Here is a 17,982-nt window from a genome sequence, read left to right as displayed (position 1 = left end):
TATAATATCTCCAATTTTAATTCCATTCACCGATAAAAATACATAATGTGGAAGAGTCAAAATTCCCATAAAATCAACAAGGTGCACAAATCAATCGTATAAAACAATGCCTACTCAACACCTCATCCAATCGGAATTCAGGAGAAGGACATAGGCAAGCTGCCCATCCACTACTCCAACCAATCAGGATGCAGAAAGAGGTAGTCAGCAATCTGTGACTCAACCACCCTTCCATAGTGGACAATGGTGCTGGATTACTTGTTCAGTCTGCCATAAAATCACCTACTTACAGTAAAGAGCAATGGTGAAAACACACACATTAAAGAGGACCCAGGATTGACCTTCACCCCAATCAATAGTCGATCCCCCCTTTCCCACGAGAAATCATTACTGTTTCACAAAGATATCATGAGGGACATCTGGATGGATGGTATTGTGGTGAAACCCCTCCCACAGTGTGATGTCAGTTTCCTGTCTGTGAACCTCCTAGCATTGTGGGAAATAATGTCTGTTACCAACTGTCAAGAAAGCAGTATCTCCCTCTGTGCATAGAACTCTTAGTAAATGAACATTTTGCAGAGATCACCTGACAGGACTTGCTCACCTGTGATAAATTTCAGAATGAACATTGCGGTGATGAAAATGTTTACAATGGGCAAACACTAAGTAATTAATTTACAAGCGAATATTGCAATTTTATTAATTATGTTATTTTCACTACAGTTCCTCTTTAAAGGTTAGATACAAGGTAATTAAAAAACAAAAATCAACTTACCCGGGGCTTCCTCCAGCCGCCCTGTGCCCTCACCGCAGCTCTGCTCCCAGCCAGTGGCCCGGGGTCCCCTTCGTTGCAGATGCCGATGTGGTCGCGTTGACGTCATCTGGAGTATTGTGCGCAGGAGCAGTACACTTCAGATCACGTCAGTGTGACCCGGAGCAGCTCTTGTGCAGGTGCAGTAGATGCCGACCTAACATGGTCGGCATCTGCACCGGAGGGGACCCCGGGCCACCGGCTGGGAGCAGAGCTGTGGCGAGGACACAGGGCGGCTGCCATGGGCTGGAGGAAGCCCCGGTTAAGTAGATTTTTATTTTTTAATTATCTCGGACCTTCCCTTTAAGTTATTTCAAAACCTTCTAAAGTTTGTATTCATATTTTATACCACTAGTGGAAGGAGGGTGCAGGCTTTGAAAAGTTTTGCCTGGGCAGGGGCTTTGAAGATCAATTTAGAAACTACTCTGTGTAAAATATGCAAGAGAAATGAGGGAAATACCTTCTTCACATTAATGTATCTTTTACCAATAAAGTTTTAAAAAGAATAAAAAATGGCCTTTTCTTTTAATCTGTTTTCCCCTGCTAGGTGTGTCATTTGGAACAGTCACTCTAACTTGCTGGGCAACCTGTCACTACACGACAAGGTTATCAATCAGTATTAACAACATGATGTCTCTCTGCTTACCTTTCATCCGGTTTCATATAGCTGCATGGTGTCCTGACACATCCAGTCATACAGTGGTCTACATTCCTCCAAACGTGCCTCCTGCATCATACAGTGAAATGCATGCATCTGTCTGCATGCGCCAGTCACTGGGTAATAATGCTGATACTATTTATATGCCTAATGACAGAACAGATTTACTTTAAATGAACAGAGTAACCAAGCAGCTCAGGGTGACCCAAACTACTAGGAATGTATAGGGGGATAAAAGGAACCAAAAAGCCCTCCTACTAAAAAAGCAAAGCTTGGTGTAACTGCCTTCTTAAAACAGAAGGAAATTTGCAATAATTCAGTTATAAATGAACATTTGTGGTTACCCACAATGCACACCTACTAAATATGCAAATTATCCCTTTTTGCCCTTGGTAAGCCAAGCAAGCATCCAGAACCGCTGGTTTATAGCAAGCCTATAGCTTTAAGTTTTACACAGCTATATCAAACCCACATGTAGACAGCCTGTTTCGGACTTTTGGTCCTCATCAGTACATGGTAGGGATTGATAAGGCTGTATGAAATAGGGCTTGGTCGAGTACAACAGAGTAACCAAGCAGCTCAGGGTGACCCAAACTACTAGGAATGTATAGGGGGATAAAAGGAACCAAAAAGCCCTCCTACTAAAAAAGCAAAGCTTGGTGAAACTGCCTTCTTAAAACAGAAGGAAATTTGCAATAATTCAGTTATAAATAAACATTTGTGGTTACCCACAATGCACACCTACTAAATATGCAAATTATCCCTTTTAAATTATCCCTTTAAATCAAAACTTCACTTTGTCTGGCAAAAGAATTCTGAGCAAATCAAGTATATCCATCACACTTTACAGAACCTGCTTGAAGTGACACATTCTTTTCTAATGTGTTCCTAACAAGACATGCAGAGTGTCAGCCTGCTGTAATCTCATGATCAGCACAAGTGCTAAATAATAAGTAAAGTTAACAAACATTTTATAAATCAGCCCCAAACCCAATGCATTTATAAAAGATTAGTTATGCCCATTCCCCAGTACTACTGAACTGGTTTGTCAACTTTCCCACAAAACTATCCCCTGTGCTGCCCATCTCTTTGTGAAAGCTCTACTCATGTCTGTGATCTGCAGATTAGACCTGCTCTCTGCATACCTCATTTATAGTATTGTCTAGTAATTAACCTTACTGCTTTCCTGTGCACAGACAGGAGCAGGATTGATTATACATAAATGATTAGACCTAATCAATAGATCACAGATGTGTCAGAAAGGAGTGTTATTAACTACAATCAACATGTAAAATGCTGTCTTTTTTGTCATCCATTTAGATATAATGTATTGTCTGAAAATGTTGGATGGATTTACTGCATTAAAGATAAGAACAATATCAAGAACACCTGAGGTTTCTGTGCTTATTTCCATGGAGACGCGGAGAGACAATTTAATAAGCTTAAAGATGGGAATTCTGGGAAGTGGTGTACACAAATCTTGTGCTTTGATCAACACAGAGAACCTCCCAGGCCAAGACTTTAAGTTGAGTGGACACCTTTGGCTTCCTAAGCCTGTAGTAGCATTACTAAAGTTCAGACTGCTAACTAATTTACCCACCAGACTAGATCACCCTATGGCTTGCTTTTGTCTCTGTGCAGTTAAAATATATATAAGTAGATATATTAGTAAAGTTCTGTCTGCAATGAGCTGATTTATCGTGAAACTACCTTACACATTACCCTTGTGTCTGTATTTTAGTCTGTATTTTAGTAACACCAAACACTGACATGGGCCATAAATGTGTTCATTGATAAAAGATATGCCAGTTCCACTAAGGCTACACATGCTAGATGTCGGGACCACCTAAGCAGAGAATCCAGCGGGCTTACACAGGACCCAGTGATTTGCCAAGAGATCCACACTGCTGGATCATTTTATCCAATGGCAGGCTCCTCCTTACCCACCTTGCTCCATTGTGTACTGTGGCGTCATTCTTCCACTTTTTTCCATAGCTACAGAACATATTGCTAGCCAGTAGGCTAGTGACACAGCTATAAACATCACTAAACTTTCAGCCGAATTCCCAATCCCCAAGAGTGGCAGTCCTTGTATTTGTGTATATGAGGCTGAAGATGCCATGTTGTGTCATCCCCCCTCTGCTCCCATGTTGTCAGCTAAGCCTGGTATAAGTATTCCACATATTAACAGGTTATGTATTGCAAGGTTCCCCTTCCTGCTGTAGAGCCCAAGTTCAAATCCCTAACAATGTTTTGTTGTACCTAGTGTAATGATCTGCTCTGCTGTCTGCACAGGCAGGCAGCTTTTTGACCATTTTTCAGGTCTGCATGCTGCAGGTCCCTGGAAAGGAGACCTGTTTTCACTCTGCAAGTTTCAGGCGTGCTGTTCTGGTGAGGGATTTGCATTCACTTATCTGGTTATTGATAGCTCTGCCTCTTTTGAAAGCTTGCAGTATAAATGCCATTTTTCTCTCAGAATTCCCTGCTGGTCATAAAGGTTTGGTTCTGCTGGACTTACCTTGAGTTTCAGCCCCTCTGCTGATTGTTTGCTAATATTGTTTTAGAGTAGTTATCCTTAAGAAGTGCACTAGCATTCCTTCTAGTGCAGTCAGATTGTTAATTATCTGTATGGCTTGATTCTGTCTTGTCTTATCTGTTGCGATTGCGCTTTCTCCAACGGCGGCTGATAGTGAATCACTCTGTCTGTGTAGATCGCATTCGTCCTAGCGGTAGAGGCGGTGGATCCTTCTGTACTCTGTCTTGGAGTGTAAGCCAGAGCAGCGGTTGCTACTAGTTGCTCCATCTGTCTGTCTGTTGGATCGCATTTGAACCATATTAATATGGAAATAACAGTGGGAGAGTTCATAGGTATTTGCAAAAATAGAAAAATAGCTTTATTGTGACACCAACTCCAACAATGGGTAAACAAATTAAAATCAGTTAAAATTGGCCTGTCGTGAGCGCATTTCCTTCCGCACCTACATCACGCACCCCTCACTCACACACCCCTAAAGGTACCGGTACCAATTTGTCCGCGTCTTCAGAGAGGGGGAGAGAGCAATATGTGCATATGCATGAAGGGCAAAGGGAGTCCTCTTCAGCTTGCAAGCTAGATATATAAAGGTCCAGAATAATCTCACCACTGGTAGTAGTCCACTCGTTTGGTTACCGCAACTGCGATGTCTCCAGAACAGTTAACCACCTGGGTCACGACCATAGGACGGTGTTGGCCCTCAGGCAACGGCAGAGCTGGGACAAGGTCCTCCAGCACCCAAGGCTGAGACACCAAAGTGCGCCCCTCCATCCCTCCCACCCAGCCCTCACACACTGATTGCTATTAGACTAAGAGGCGCCACAGGGCCCCCAACCTCCCCAACACCTTAATATCTAGTTATATGGCTTGCAGTCACTGCCATGTATCCCCTTTTCTTATCTCTTTCTGCTTCAAACACAATTAGGAATGACAGCTGAATGAATTGTGCTCCCCCTCCTACACTGCGCCCTGAGGCTGGAGCCTCTCCAGCCTATGCCTCGGCCCGGCCCTGGGCAATGGCTCTACCCGCTCTGCGTGGCTGCATTGCAGCGGGGAACGCGCACTGATGCCATATCTGTCTAGCGTAGTTTTGCAGCCAAGAGGAGCGCTCCAGGTCACGTGATTCAGACCCGCCCACCTGTCTTTTTGTTCTGTGCTCAATAGTTAGTTAGGGTTGGTACGCTTTGCCGCTGTTGCGCTTAACGTGCGGCGACCGTGCCTTGAACGCGCTTTGTCGCTATTGCGCTTAACGTGTGGTGATCGCGTTTAGCTAGTCCTGTCAGTTCCTTCATGTTGGATTGCAGTTTGCTTATTGGTTCTGTCTTTATTCATTCTATGTTCTGTCTTTACTCAGTCTAGTGTCTCTGCTAGCAATCGCTATTCTTGTGATTGCTTTCTCACTTTAGTCTTCACTGTTGTATGTCAACCGTCACTGCCCGCTGGGTGGCGACTAGATTGGTGGACATACATACATTCTGTCTCTGTGATCACTCTCTCTCGAGAGGCTATCTTGCCCTGTATCGCTTCACTTCGTACAATTTCTATCTGGCATCTGTGGCTGTGCAGAGGGTTTATTCCTCTGCACTCCACAGTACCATCTGCCGGTTGGAATTCCTCTCTACAGGTGCATTTGCACCAAAGCTGGGTTCCCTTATCTAAACGCTTGTGGAGGGTTTCCGCAGTGTCGGCGCACATGTTGTGCGCTGATCACGGAGATAATTCCACAATCGTTACACCTAGTTTCCGGTTGTAGGGAATATCCATTCCATCTTAGCAACACAAAGCTCCATGTAGATCCGAGGGCCAAGAAGTGAAGGAACATCTGTCCAACAGGTACATAAATAGTAATAAGAACATAACTTGTTCTTACCTCTTTCTGTGACACTATCCAAATATAAAGAATTAAAGTTGGATTTTAAAGTGAAGCAAGTAATATGGGTGCTGGATGGTAATAAGGGCCCCACATAAGCCCTAATGTTAATTACAGCTATCAAGCCACCAATTTTATAATATAGGCGCAAGATCACATGCAACAAATTACATTTTGAGGTTATAAAGAGGGGCGGAGGGTGGCGCAGATATCGGTGGTGGGGGATAGGTTTGTGTCAGGAGCAGGTTAGGGCCGGTTCACAGGGACGCTTGCTGGCCAATTAGGTCCGGATTAACCATAAAGCACTGTAGGCACATGCCTACAGGCACATGATGATGGAAAGGCGGCTCACTCCCCTCCTCTAGTGCCTCCATCCCTCCTTTCCTGTGCATGAGTCCCGAGCAGAGTGTCAATGAGAGGTTACTCACCCAGCCCTTGGCATTCCACTGACGAGATTTCCCCTCAGTCGGGGGCACCTCTAGCTACTTAATACTGAGTGTACCTTTGGCTACCTTATGCTAGGGGACAGCTGTAGCTACCTATGACGGGCAAGAGACGTAAGGGAGAAGTGACAGCTGGGCCAGTCAGCACACTTGCCGTGTGGTTTAGCGGGAGTTTGTAGATTCAGGGAGCACGAAATCTAAGGTGCCAAGAAATTTGTGCCTATAGGCTCCATTGATGTAAACCCGGGACTGAGGTTGGTACATGATGTCTGCAGTGCATGCGTTCTAAGTGCTGCCCATTTAAATAGTACTATGGTACTAACATTTGCACAAACGTCATGTTTTGATCCCCATTTTTCCCGACTCTGGAAGCAACAGCTTGCTTCCAGGGTCATTTAGTGCCAGCTTCACCCAATGCCCAAATTACAGCATAGGTTAAGGTCAATTAAGGTTGTCACTTGTGAAATGTAAATTTCAACCTGGAAGTAACCTTAACTTATAGTAGTGCAGATTGTGTAATAGATTTCCCATCTAGTGACACAGGAGAGTTACACTCGAGGCACGCCCGTGTATAAACATCAACCAGTGCAGTGAAAGAAAAGTTATATAATAATAAGTTGATGGAGATAATAACCCACAGATAACATTCGGAGACTTGGAAGGGAACAGCGATCAGCACAGAGCTTCCTAGCAGTAGTAAATAGAGGCTGATGCCAGCTGGAGGAGGAGAGAGGATGCCACCCTGCCTGAAGGCTGCGCTACCTGCACAGCACTGGGAAACCAAGCACACCCCATCACCTGCCTGAGCACCTATGACAGATAGGCGTGGTTATGTAGATAAGCCCCGTGTGATAGGGAGTTTTGTAGTTGGAGGTTTCTCCTTCTCTTACGATTGGAGTGTAATGGCGTTGGGCGTGGTTTCGTGGCCCGGCTGTCCCTCGCTGTCTGTCACTTCCTCGGGTGTGCGGGAAACATGGCAGGCTGCGACTCTGGACAGCTCCCGGGGGGCGCTGCGGACTCTGACTCGGACTCCGATACGGAGGGGCTCCGGCCCCGGCTGCAGGTCATCCACAGCGGACACTTCATGGTCTCCTCCCCCCATAACGATCAGAGGCACCGGGGGAAAGAAGTGGAGCACCCAGGCTGTGCCCCAGCCAGCGGCATTGACCCCACGCTCACCAGACTATTCGAGTGCATGAGCCTGGCATACAGGTGAGCAGGGCTGGGTTCTGGCTGCACATCTGACGCTTCACACTTATCTATTGAAGGATGTGGCCAGGGTTAAGTGTCAGTGTACTTTTAATCAAAAGTGTCTGAAAATGAGAACTCAGTGTACTTGTATTATTCAATTTACACATTTTTTTTTTGAAAATATACAGGTATGTCAACCCAGGTATGTACTGCAAAGCAGGAAACTGTAGCAGGTGCTATTGGAAGAAACTTGCGTGCCATTACAAATTGCAGCCATAGTGTGACATTTGGGTGCCCGGGGTGTTCTATATAGTTATCAGATGCCCAAATACCCTCAAATGTAATACAATACAAATTTAAAATGGCACCCCAACATTATTGCAATTGCGATGGAGGCCTTGTTTCCATCTGTGTGCTTCTATCCGCTTTTTATCAGCACTTCAATGTTACAGATTGATACATGTTGCTGAAAAGCGGACAGAAGCGGATAGAAGCGCACAGATGGAAACAAGGAGTGGAGGAGGATGTTTTTAAGGGTTGGGCGTGGGGTTAGGCGGTAAAGGTTAGGGGTGGGATGTAAGGTTAAGGTTAGGCATGGAAGGGGATGTTTTTAAGGGTTATGTGGGGGGGTGGGCGGTTGAGGTTAGGCGTTGGTACAGTAGAGTTCTGTGTGAGAATAGGGTCAGGTTAAGTTGTAGTAAAATATTGGTATTATTTATCAAGATTTTACTACATAATTTACACTTTAAAAACATAGAATATCTCTAAATAACACAATTCTACTAGTTGAAATTGGGTACCCACATTTAATTGCGCCCCTTTTTCAAACATGCGAGTATATGTTTTCACACTTTGCACAATACATGTTACACAGTGCTTATACTGATAGTAAAAGAGATACAGGCTGTGCTGGTCTTTGAGTAAATAAGGTGCTTTGCTACTATCCCCACTGCTTCTACAGGGTTATGTTGATTGTCGACACTGACTAGCCTATCCCAGATGAATTAGTGGTAATATTTGTAGTCACTTAATACGGATGTACCAGCTGCTTCTGGCGCACTTTTGCATTGTAGGCATTGGCAGAGATAAGCCTGTATTTTAGAACGCAATCACAATCAGCAAATCATTTACATGGCATTAACGGTCAGAGTGTAATTTTAAGTTATTTTAAAGCGCATTTAGGTGTAAATATGCTAAAACTTTAAAGTGTACCTTTGACTTTAATAAGTGAAAAAGAGAAATACTTAGCTTAGTAGAAGTAAGCCTCTTAATAATCCAGAGGCTGTGCTCATCTCCCTCAAGCTCGCTATTCCAATGCTGAGGCCCTTTGAACCTATTCAACAAGGGCTTGTCAAATAAGTTTGAGTGGCCACGCACTTGTCCACTTAAGAGCGTGGCGCACTGCGCATGCACATAGATGGCCATTGCCTGCACAGTAGTTCGGAGCCGCTCATGCATGGGTTTTTCCTCCATGCACGAGAGTCTCCATGCTACTGAGCAGGCGGTGGCCATCCATGCGTCTGTGCAGTGTGGCCACACTTGTACATAGACTGGAGTGTGGCTGTGATGAAAAAGAGAGTCCCGGCGAGAAACGGTGGGCTGCAGGAGGATCGGAGAAGCCTCTAGGTCATCATGAGGCTTCCCTCTACAGAGTTACCTCAGTTTTCTCTGTTTACATGATACAAGTTTGTTTCAAAGAGGAACTTTAACCCAAGATTGAACTTCATCAGTAGCTGATACCCCCTTTCCATTGAGAAATCTTTACCTTTTCTCGAATAGATCGTTAGGGAAGTCTGTATGGCTGATATTGTGGTGAAACCCCTCCCACAGTGTGATGTCATGACCTTGGTCCTGACAGTTTGCTGTCTGTGAGCCTAGTTGCATTGCGGGAAATAAAGTTTTTTTTTTCCTACTGGAAAGCAGCAATATCTCCCTCTGTGCATAGAACTCTCAGTAACAAACATTTTAGAATGTAAATCAGGGCGAGGAAAGCTTTTACAATGGGCAGACACTGACTAAATAATTTAAAAACAAATATTGTAAAAAATAAGCAATTTTATTTATTATGTTATTTTCACTACAGTACCTCTTTAAGGTGTATGGACAGTTTCCGAGATTTTATTTCCTCAGCTTCCCTCTCCCATTGCATGAGGCAAATAAAAAAATAAAATAAATCATAACTGCACTTTGTACAGTTCGCAAGACTTCTATCCCCCTTCACAACACACTGCTCTTTATTATTAGGTTTTGTCAGCTCAGAGAACTTAGCACAGGTACATCAGATACTGTAGGTGGCAGACAAGAGATTACCTCAGAGATGAAGATAGTAGTGTACTCCTTTCACCTGAACTTTGTAAAAGAGTAAAGCTGCCCATACAATATATAATATTTTTGCCCAATTAGATGTTTGGTTTGACAAAAATATTTCATTGGGCAAAAATTGTGGTGAGCCGTGTGGTCGACCTGTGGGCAACATTCAATGATTAGGATAGATGTTTTTTGCCGATTTCGGCGCTGCAGTTGTATAGAGTATGGCTAACTTTAGGCTGGGTTCACACTGGGACCCTGTCAGAAATGTAATGGAGCCCTAGGCAAGGTAGTAGATTTGAGGCTCCCTTGTGGTCCTTTTGGTAAGCTGAAGTGGAGAGAGGTCAGAAAAGGTGGCTGGTGGGCCCCTTGACACCCATTAGGCCCCAATCACCTGCCTAGCTTGTCTGGTGGATGATCCTGCTCTGACACCTGTCAATTCAAAGCTTGCCTGCAGCAAGTTACAACAATGCGATCTATTACAACTCAGAGATGTGAACCGGCCCATACAATTGTATGGACAATGAGTCGACATGCAGAAATATTCTGCAATGCAACAGATATAGTGTGACTGCACCAAATCTGAAGTCATAAATAAAAACAAAAAAACTAATTACCTCCAAAACTAATAATTGAGCTTCATCCCAATCAGTAGCTGATACCACCCCTTTCCCATGAGAAATCTTTTCCTTTTCTCAAACGGATCATCAGGGGGCTTTGTGTAGCTGATATTGTGGTGAAACCCCTCCCATAGTGTGATGTCAGCGCCTCACAGCTCTGAGGTCCTGACATCACACTGTGGGAGCTTTGTTGCATTGTGGGAAATAACAACTGTTTCCCACTGCCAAAAAAAGCAAGCAGCATCTCCTTCCAGTGACATCACCTGCCAGCAGTAAAAATGTCACCATGTGGTAAATGTTTGAATGTAAATCAGGGAGAGGAAAGATTTTACAATGAGCAAACAATGACTAAATCATTTAAACATAATTAATGTAAAAATGAAGCTCTTTTCTATTACATAATTTTCATTGGAGTTTCTCTTTAACGCAGCTACATTGCAAAGGGGTTAGAAGGGTTGGCGCCTGCACAGTAGCATGATGCCGCATGACGCCGTTTGTGCACGGAGGAAGTCATGCACGAGCGGCCTAATGTGGACCATACTGGCACCTGCGCAGTGCAGCCCCTCTTGTACACGGAGGGGAGTATGGCCCTGAGCAACATATTTAAAGGGAACCTAAACCTAGGAATTTCTCTCTGCTCTAAAAACATTTCCTTGTTACAGCTCATAGAGCTCCTCAGAGATGCTGCAGTGTAGTTACTTCCTGGTTCGCTGGGAGCGCATACAGGGTTAAACTCCTGTGTTTACATATTGCCTGTCTGCATGGCACACTGCGGAACAGTTAAGACAGAGATAACATCTCATATTACAGTGGCTCATTACTAGCAGGTAATGGAAAATTAGACACAAATACAAACAATGTGGGTTTCTCTGTGTTTTCCTTCTCTCCTGGGGAAGAGTTTAGGTCCTTTTTAACAACATTGTTGAATTTGTTTAGAGGGACCGAGTACAGGAACGGAGGGGCATAAGAATATCGGGGAAGCCTCTGGACTATACAGAGGTTTTCCTCTATTTGGGTGAATATCTATTTTTTTCTCAATTCAAGTATGCTTTAAAGTGTACCAGAGAAAAAAAAAAAAAAAAAAAAAAAAAAAAAAAAAAGAATTGATACTTACCCGGGGCTTCCTCCACTCCCCCGCCATCCTCTTCAGGTCTGTTGTTCATTTGCGATCAGCCCTGGTAACTCTCTCAGTCGGGTCCAGCCTGGGTCTTCTGCACATGTGCGAACCTCCCGCGCATGCACAGTAGACCCAGACTGACGCGACTAAAGCAGTTACCGGGGCTGATCGCAGCTGAACGGCAGACCGCGCGGAGGACTCAGACGTACTTATGGAGCTGAAGGAAGCCCTGGGTAAGCATCAAATCTTTAGTTTTTTTTATGTCTGGTTTACTTCAAGACAGCAGCTGGGGTCAGTTAAGAGGAGAAGAGATACTTTTGCAACCATTTTAGGATCAAAATTTCGGATAAATTGAAAACAAAATGTCTTAAAATAATTAATGGATTTTAAGTCTATACAAAGTAATACTGCAATGTTCTGTGTCAAGCAATACCTAATAGTCAGGTCACAATTGGATATATTTGTGTATTCCCAGACAATAATTTGCCTGGGGCACCGAAGTAAACAGCAAAGTGTCCCTGTGTATTATTCTTACAGCAGCTAGGTTTATAGACAGCATTTTCTGCTTTGACATGCAATTAGCTAGCTGTATGATGAGAATGTGGACTTGATTAATGGTGCAGCAACATTCTGTGACCCATTCTAATGCTCTGTTTTTGCCCACTATTGGACTAATATAACGCTGTAGATGTGAATAGTGTTTAGCTGTAGCAATGGTTCTGTGAATCTCTCCTTGGTGGTGACCACAGGCGAACCTGCAAGGATTCACTAAGGAATGGAACAGGGGCCGTAGGCTGGATGGGAGGTATGAAGTCTGCAATGAGGAGGATGCAATTTGTAACAAAGTTCAGCAAGTCTTATTTCTGGAGGATGCTAATGGAATAATATTCATCAGGTCTCTTGTATCTAGGGCCTAATAGAATAATGTTGCACTGTCAAGCTTAATGGAGTCTCACCAGCTGCTTTGCAGAACTTACCGTACTCTGGGCTTGATTCACTAAACCGTGAGAACTCATTTTCGCGAACATTTGCGATTGCACGCGAACACGAAAATGCATGCGAAAACGGCCATGATAGGAGTTATCACGGTTTAGTGAATTAAGCCTATGGTGTTACAACTGCTGCAATTCAGCTGCATTTAAATTGCACCCAAATTACAGCGGCTGGTGGCAGACAGGACGCTGAATTGCTCGGCAAGTGCGCAGTCCTTTCTGAAAGAGGCCTCCCTGTTGCTGAACATTCTTACTTTTTCCTAAGCTCATCGTGTTTAATCACACAAGGGGCTTGATTCACTAAACCGTGATAACTGATATCACGGCTGTTTTCATGCGAATTTCCACACTCAATCACGACTTTTCGCGCAAAAACTTGAATTTTCGTGCGAAAATGAGGTCATTTGCATGCGAAAATTCGCGATTGTGCGCAAAAATTTGCAATTGCGAAACCAACTGTGCTATCAGTTATCACGGTTTAGTAAATCAAGCCCCATGTGTGTCAAGCACTGACACACAGCTGTGTTAGTCAGCAGCAGAGGACCGAGCTCAGATGGGACTCTATGGGGGCCGCTTGTCCATCGTCAGTACCAAGCACTAGCAAGCGCCCGGTGTAGGACAGCAGCTGACAGGTGGTGGTGTTATCCAGCGGCAGAGGACCGCGACATGTTGAGTCTGAGCATGGCTGTGGTCGCGCTCAGATGTGACTCTATGGGGGGGCCATGTGTCCATTGTCAGTATAGAGTGCTAGCAAGCGCCCGGTGTAGGACAGCAGCTGACAGGTGGTGGTGTTATCCAGCGGCCGAGGACCGCGACATGTCGAGTCTGAGCATGGCTGCGGCTGCGCTCATATGTGACTCTATGGGGGGGGGCCATGTGTCCATTGTCAGTACCGAGTGCTAGCAAGCGCATGGTGTAGGACAGCAGCTGACAGGCGGTGGTGTTACCCAGCTGCAAAGGACCATGACATGTCGAGTCTGAGCACGGCTGTGGGTGCACACAGATCTGACTCTATGGGGGGGCTGCCTTTCCATCATCGGTACAGAGCGCTAAGAAGCCAGTGCAGAAGAGCAACTGACAGGTGGTGAGTTCACTGCCAGTCAGTTGCTTGACTGAAAAAGGCCTTACCAGCCACAGAATAGCATGAAAGTAATCTTGCTACTTCCTGCACCAAATAAAAGTAAGGAATGCACTGCATAGTGTTTTTTACAGCATGCTACTTTTTATTTTATTTTAAAATGTACCAGAAGCAAAAAAAAAAAAAAAAAAAAAAAGTTACTTACATCAGTAGTGGGAGGAAGCTTTCCACATATGCTACAGCCCACGGTGCACAGTTTGAGTCTAAATCTATTTGACAAAAACTTGTCAAATAGGTTTACTGTGGCTACACTCATGCCATGTTTGAGCACATTTGGCATGAGTGTGTAAGGTCTGCTGGTGCAGTGAGGAAAAAGCCTTTCACAAGAGGCTTTCCTTCTAGTGGACATCCATGGAACCCTGATTAAACTTCTTAACATGTCTATTATGAAATGACTAATCAATCAGTTTCTGCTTTCCGAGGCAAAGGCCCTACTTTTTCACCTCAGTGTTTTCAATGGCTTCCAATGATCATGTGATTTTAATCAGAGCTCCAGCAGTCATCAAGTTTTCCTTCCATCACAGTCTTTTCTGGCTTGATTAAAGCGCTCTGTGATTGTCATTCCAAGATGATGGGGAATGGTTACAGAGATTTACTGTGCCACGAAAAATGATGTTTTATTCTTAAATAAAAATGAAGAAATTTATCACTGCCACTGGTGATACTACGGAGAAAAATAGAATCTCAATAACATGGACACCGACCTGTTGTGACGTTTTAGGCGCACCCGGTGCAACGTTTTCATCGCACCCGGTGCGATGTTTCGCTTGCTACGGGCAGCGCTAAATTTTGCACGCAATTAATAAAAGCTTCAGGCGTGCTAACTAAGTTAGCACCCTTTTGTGAATCGAGCCCTAATTGTGTAATGTGTGGCACACTGCTGGCAGTAGTAATGGTAATATTGCCATGTGCTACGTGCGCACGCCAATATTACTGTCGATTAGCCCAGCAACTCCATAGTTTCACTAATAATAGGTCCATATTCCATGTACTGCAACAAAAGTAAAGCCATGAAAGCAAAAATGTAACTGTACAGCCACACGTTTTCCCACAGGAGGAAACAAACACCACTTCTGCCAGCATGAATGTCCAATAATTCCAGTTTGGACAAGTTTAAGGGAAATCTGAAAAGGTCAGAAGTCAGTGAACAGAATGAAAAAATAAACTCTACAAACGAGACTTCAGAGAGTGTGTAGAGGAAGACATTAGCCTAAACCACTAAACACTAAACCACACAAACATTGCATTGTATTTATGTGCAAGAGTGACATTTACCACTCAAAGGGAACTGAGCACTGTTTCCTAAAATACATAAAACGAACCTTCTCATGAGGGAGGTTTGTAAATAGTTTGGGCTTTTGGGGGGGTGGCAGGCATTACTTCTAGCCCCCCGTCTTTATGTACTTCGTCATCTTCTCCATCCAGAGCTGCAGCTGGAAAAGTTTAAAGCACCTGTGGTGGCAGCGCACATCCCCAGTTGCCACGATGCATGCTGGGAGATATAGTCCTTCAGGGCCCGTTTCCACTATAGCGTTTCGGAATCGCCGGCGAATCACCGCAGGCAAATCGCATGCGGTTACGATTCTGCATGCGTTTTTTTGCCGCGATTTCGCATGCGATTTCGCATAGGTTAGGGTGATGCGATTTTAACCATGTCACTGCCTGTGTGAATTAACATGGATACCTATGCGAAATCGCATGCGAATTCGCGGCAAAAAATGCATGGGCAAAACGCATGCGATTTCCCTATTAAATACATTGCGTGCGATTCGCCTGCATTCCACACGCAGGCGAATTCTGAGGGCTGTGCCATGCAGAAAAATCCTGCACAGAAAAACGCACAGCAAAACTGACAAGTGGAAACAGGCCCATCCACTTGTATTGGCTGTGCGAATCTGCATGCGGGCAACGCATGCGGATTCGCGATAGTGGAAACGGGCCCTCAATGTGAGTACATGTACTCCCAGCCGAAAGATGTATTCACATTAAAGGACTACATCTACTGACCTGTATTGCAGGGGCTGGGGACCGCCGCAGGTGCTTTAGACAGAGACACACGCTAACGCCACGGGTGCTTAAAACTGGAGTACCTGCAGTTCTGGATGGAGAAGAGGGCCGAAAGCATATAAACAGGACTAGGGAGCAGCCCCCAGAAGGTAAGTAATGCCTGCCTGCAGCCCAACAGCCCACATCATTTACAAACCTCCCACAGGAAGTTTGTTTTACCGTATATATTTTAGAAAAACAGTGCTCAGATCTCATTAACCTATACAAGTAGCCACACTGTACAAGCCTGGATTATTTGGTGTGCCCTAGCTGTGTATCCAGCTGCTATATCTGGCACATGCTTGATCTGAAGGTCCGATAGGAGCTGCCATATACTGTCTGCTTATGAGCATTGAGGCAGCTTTTTGTGTAAAAGGGACAGTTGTGGAAATGAGGGAATACTGGAATCAACAAATCTGAATGAAATGTCACTGGACATTTCATCCATTTTAAAGGGAACCTGAAGTGAAAATAAAGTTATGATATAATGATGAATGTGTGTAATACAGCTAAGGCACAGACTAACCAGCAAGCTCATGGTGACCCAGAACTCATTGGAGTGTGTAAGGGACTACAATGGTCCTAAAAGCCCCCTTACTAAGATTTCCCTTACAAGCCCTACTCCATAGAGCCAAATTAATCCATGCCATGCACTGATGAGGATCAAACAATCCGAAACAGTCTGTATGCATGTTGGATTATTATGACTCTGTACAAATTAACAAGCTGACACATCATTGCATTCCAGCGGTTCTGGAGGTGTGTTTAGCTTCTAAGGGTACAATGGTTAATTTGCATATATTCAGCAGTGTTGTTCTGGGAGACATCTCAAGCTCACTCCAACCTGAATTATCGCAAATTCTTTCTGTTTTAGGAAAGCAAACTTTTATTTTAGTACAGCTAAGAAATAGAACATTATTAGCATAGATATGAGTCTCATATTGTTTCCAGAAACTTCAGTTGTTATCTATGCAAAAGAGCTTCTAAAGGAGGCCACTAACGATCCAATTTCTAGCGAAAAATTGTTTGAGCGATCAGATAATTCTGATCGGAAGTGAAATCGTTCACTACACCATCAACTAACCAATCTTTGCTTCCTATCTATCACAACCGACAAGAAAATCCAAATTTTAGTTCGACTAAAATCCAATCGGATGACTGTTTTTATAATCGTTCATCATTATAATGGATTGTGCCCATCAATTGAGATTATTTACAACCAATCCGATCAGAACCACTTTAAGTTTAGGCCAGGGTTAAAGTGTACCAGAGCTGAAAAGTAAAAACATTTTTTACATGCCTGGATCACTCCCACGGCGCCATCCTCGGATGTCTGCAGCTCTAGGAACCAGGTCTCCGCACTTCCGTCAGTCAGAGCCAGTCTACGCAAGAGAAGTGCGCCCTCTACGTATCTCTCCAGCGGCTGCTGAAGAGATACGCGAACAGTGCACTTCTCTTATGCTAGACTAGCTCTGACTGACGGAAGTGACGGGACCCGGTACCGGCGATAGAGGCAGTGGAGGACGGCGGCATGGGAGTGATCCAGGCGGATGAGGCTGGAGAAAACCCCAGGTATGTATAAAATCTTTTTACTTTAGTCATGTCTGAGTCCCTAGAAACCTATAGAAGTAGCTTCTGGCCAGGCCTAAGGCCTCATTCACATTATTAAACACAGATGGCCATGTGTTCCCAACACACGCCATCTGTGTTACTGTCCGTTGTGCTGCAGTGAATGGGTCAGCACTGCATTTTGTGCAAAAATGCAAGTCACTCCTTGATGATGTGGCAATCTGCCACTAGAAGCTGGCAGGGACATGGACAGATTGCCTAGTGCGATGTTATTGCTGGAACACTCGGGGCTTCTGGTCAGTTCAAGGGTTGCTTGGAATGGAGGGAAGGGTTATTTTGGGAGGTGAGAGGAAGGGAGGGGTGGCAAATACATTTTTAAAAATAAATATGGTTTAATGTAGCTGACCATGCATATTCTGTATTGTTGCTTTTTACAGTTATATAATAGTTTTGCAGTAAACTCATAAACTGTTTGACACCAGTGCTAATAATATACCAGTGAGCATAAACCTATACAGAATAGGTGTCATTGAAGTGTTTAGCATTCTTGCCATGCTGCGTCTCAGGTTCAAATGCCAGCTAGGAGTCTACCTGCAAAGAGATTGTATGTTTTTATGATGTTTGTGCGGCTTTCCTGCTATATACAAAAAATATATTGGCTGGTTAACTGGCTTCCTTTCAAGATTG

The 17,982-nt window shown here is 44.2% G+C and overlaps 1 protein-coding gene across 1 annotated transcript in view; it reads left to right on the top strand.

Moving 5' to 3' along the window:
* The first annotated feature begins 7,268 nt into the window (after positions 1-7,268).
* LOC137546949 (carbohydrate-responsive element-binding protein-like) overlaps positions 7,269-17,982 on the top strand; it is a 168,476-nt gene continuing 157,762 nt past the window's right edge. Inside the window, exon 1 of the mRNA XM_068270026.1 lies at positions 7,269-7,527. Within this exon, the coding sequence (XP_068126127.1) occupies positions 7,289-7,527 (239 nt within the window). The 5' untranslated portion in view covers positions 7,269-7,288. The remainder of the gene's footprint in view (positions 7,528-17,982) is intronic.

This window comes from Hyperolius riggenbachi, chromosome 2, assembly GCF_040937935.1.
Source record: "Hyperolius riggenbachi isolate aHypRig1 chromosome 2, aHypRig1.pri, whole genome shotgun sequence".
NCBI classification, from domain to species: domain Eukaryota; kingdom Metazoa; phylum Chordata; class Amphibia; order Anura; family Hyperoliidae; genus Hyperolius; species Hyperolius riggenbachi.
Note: the sequence above shows the minus strand (reverse complement) of the source record. Positions and strands in the feature narration are given on the sequence as shown.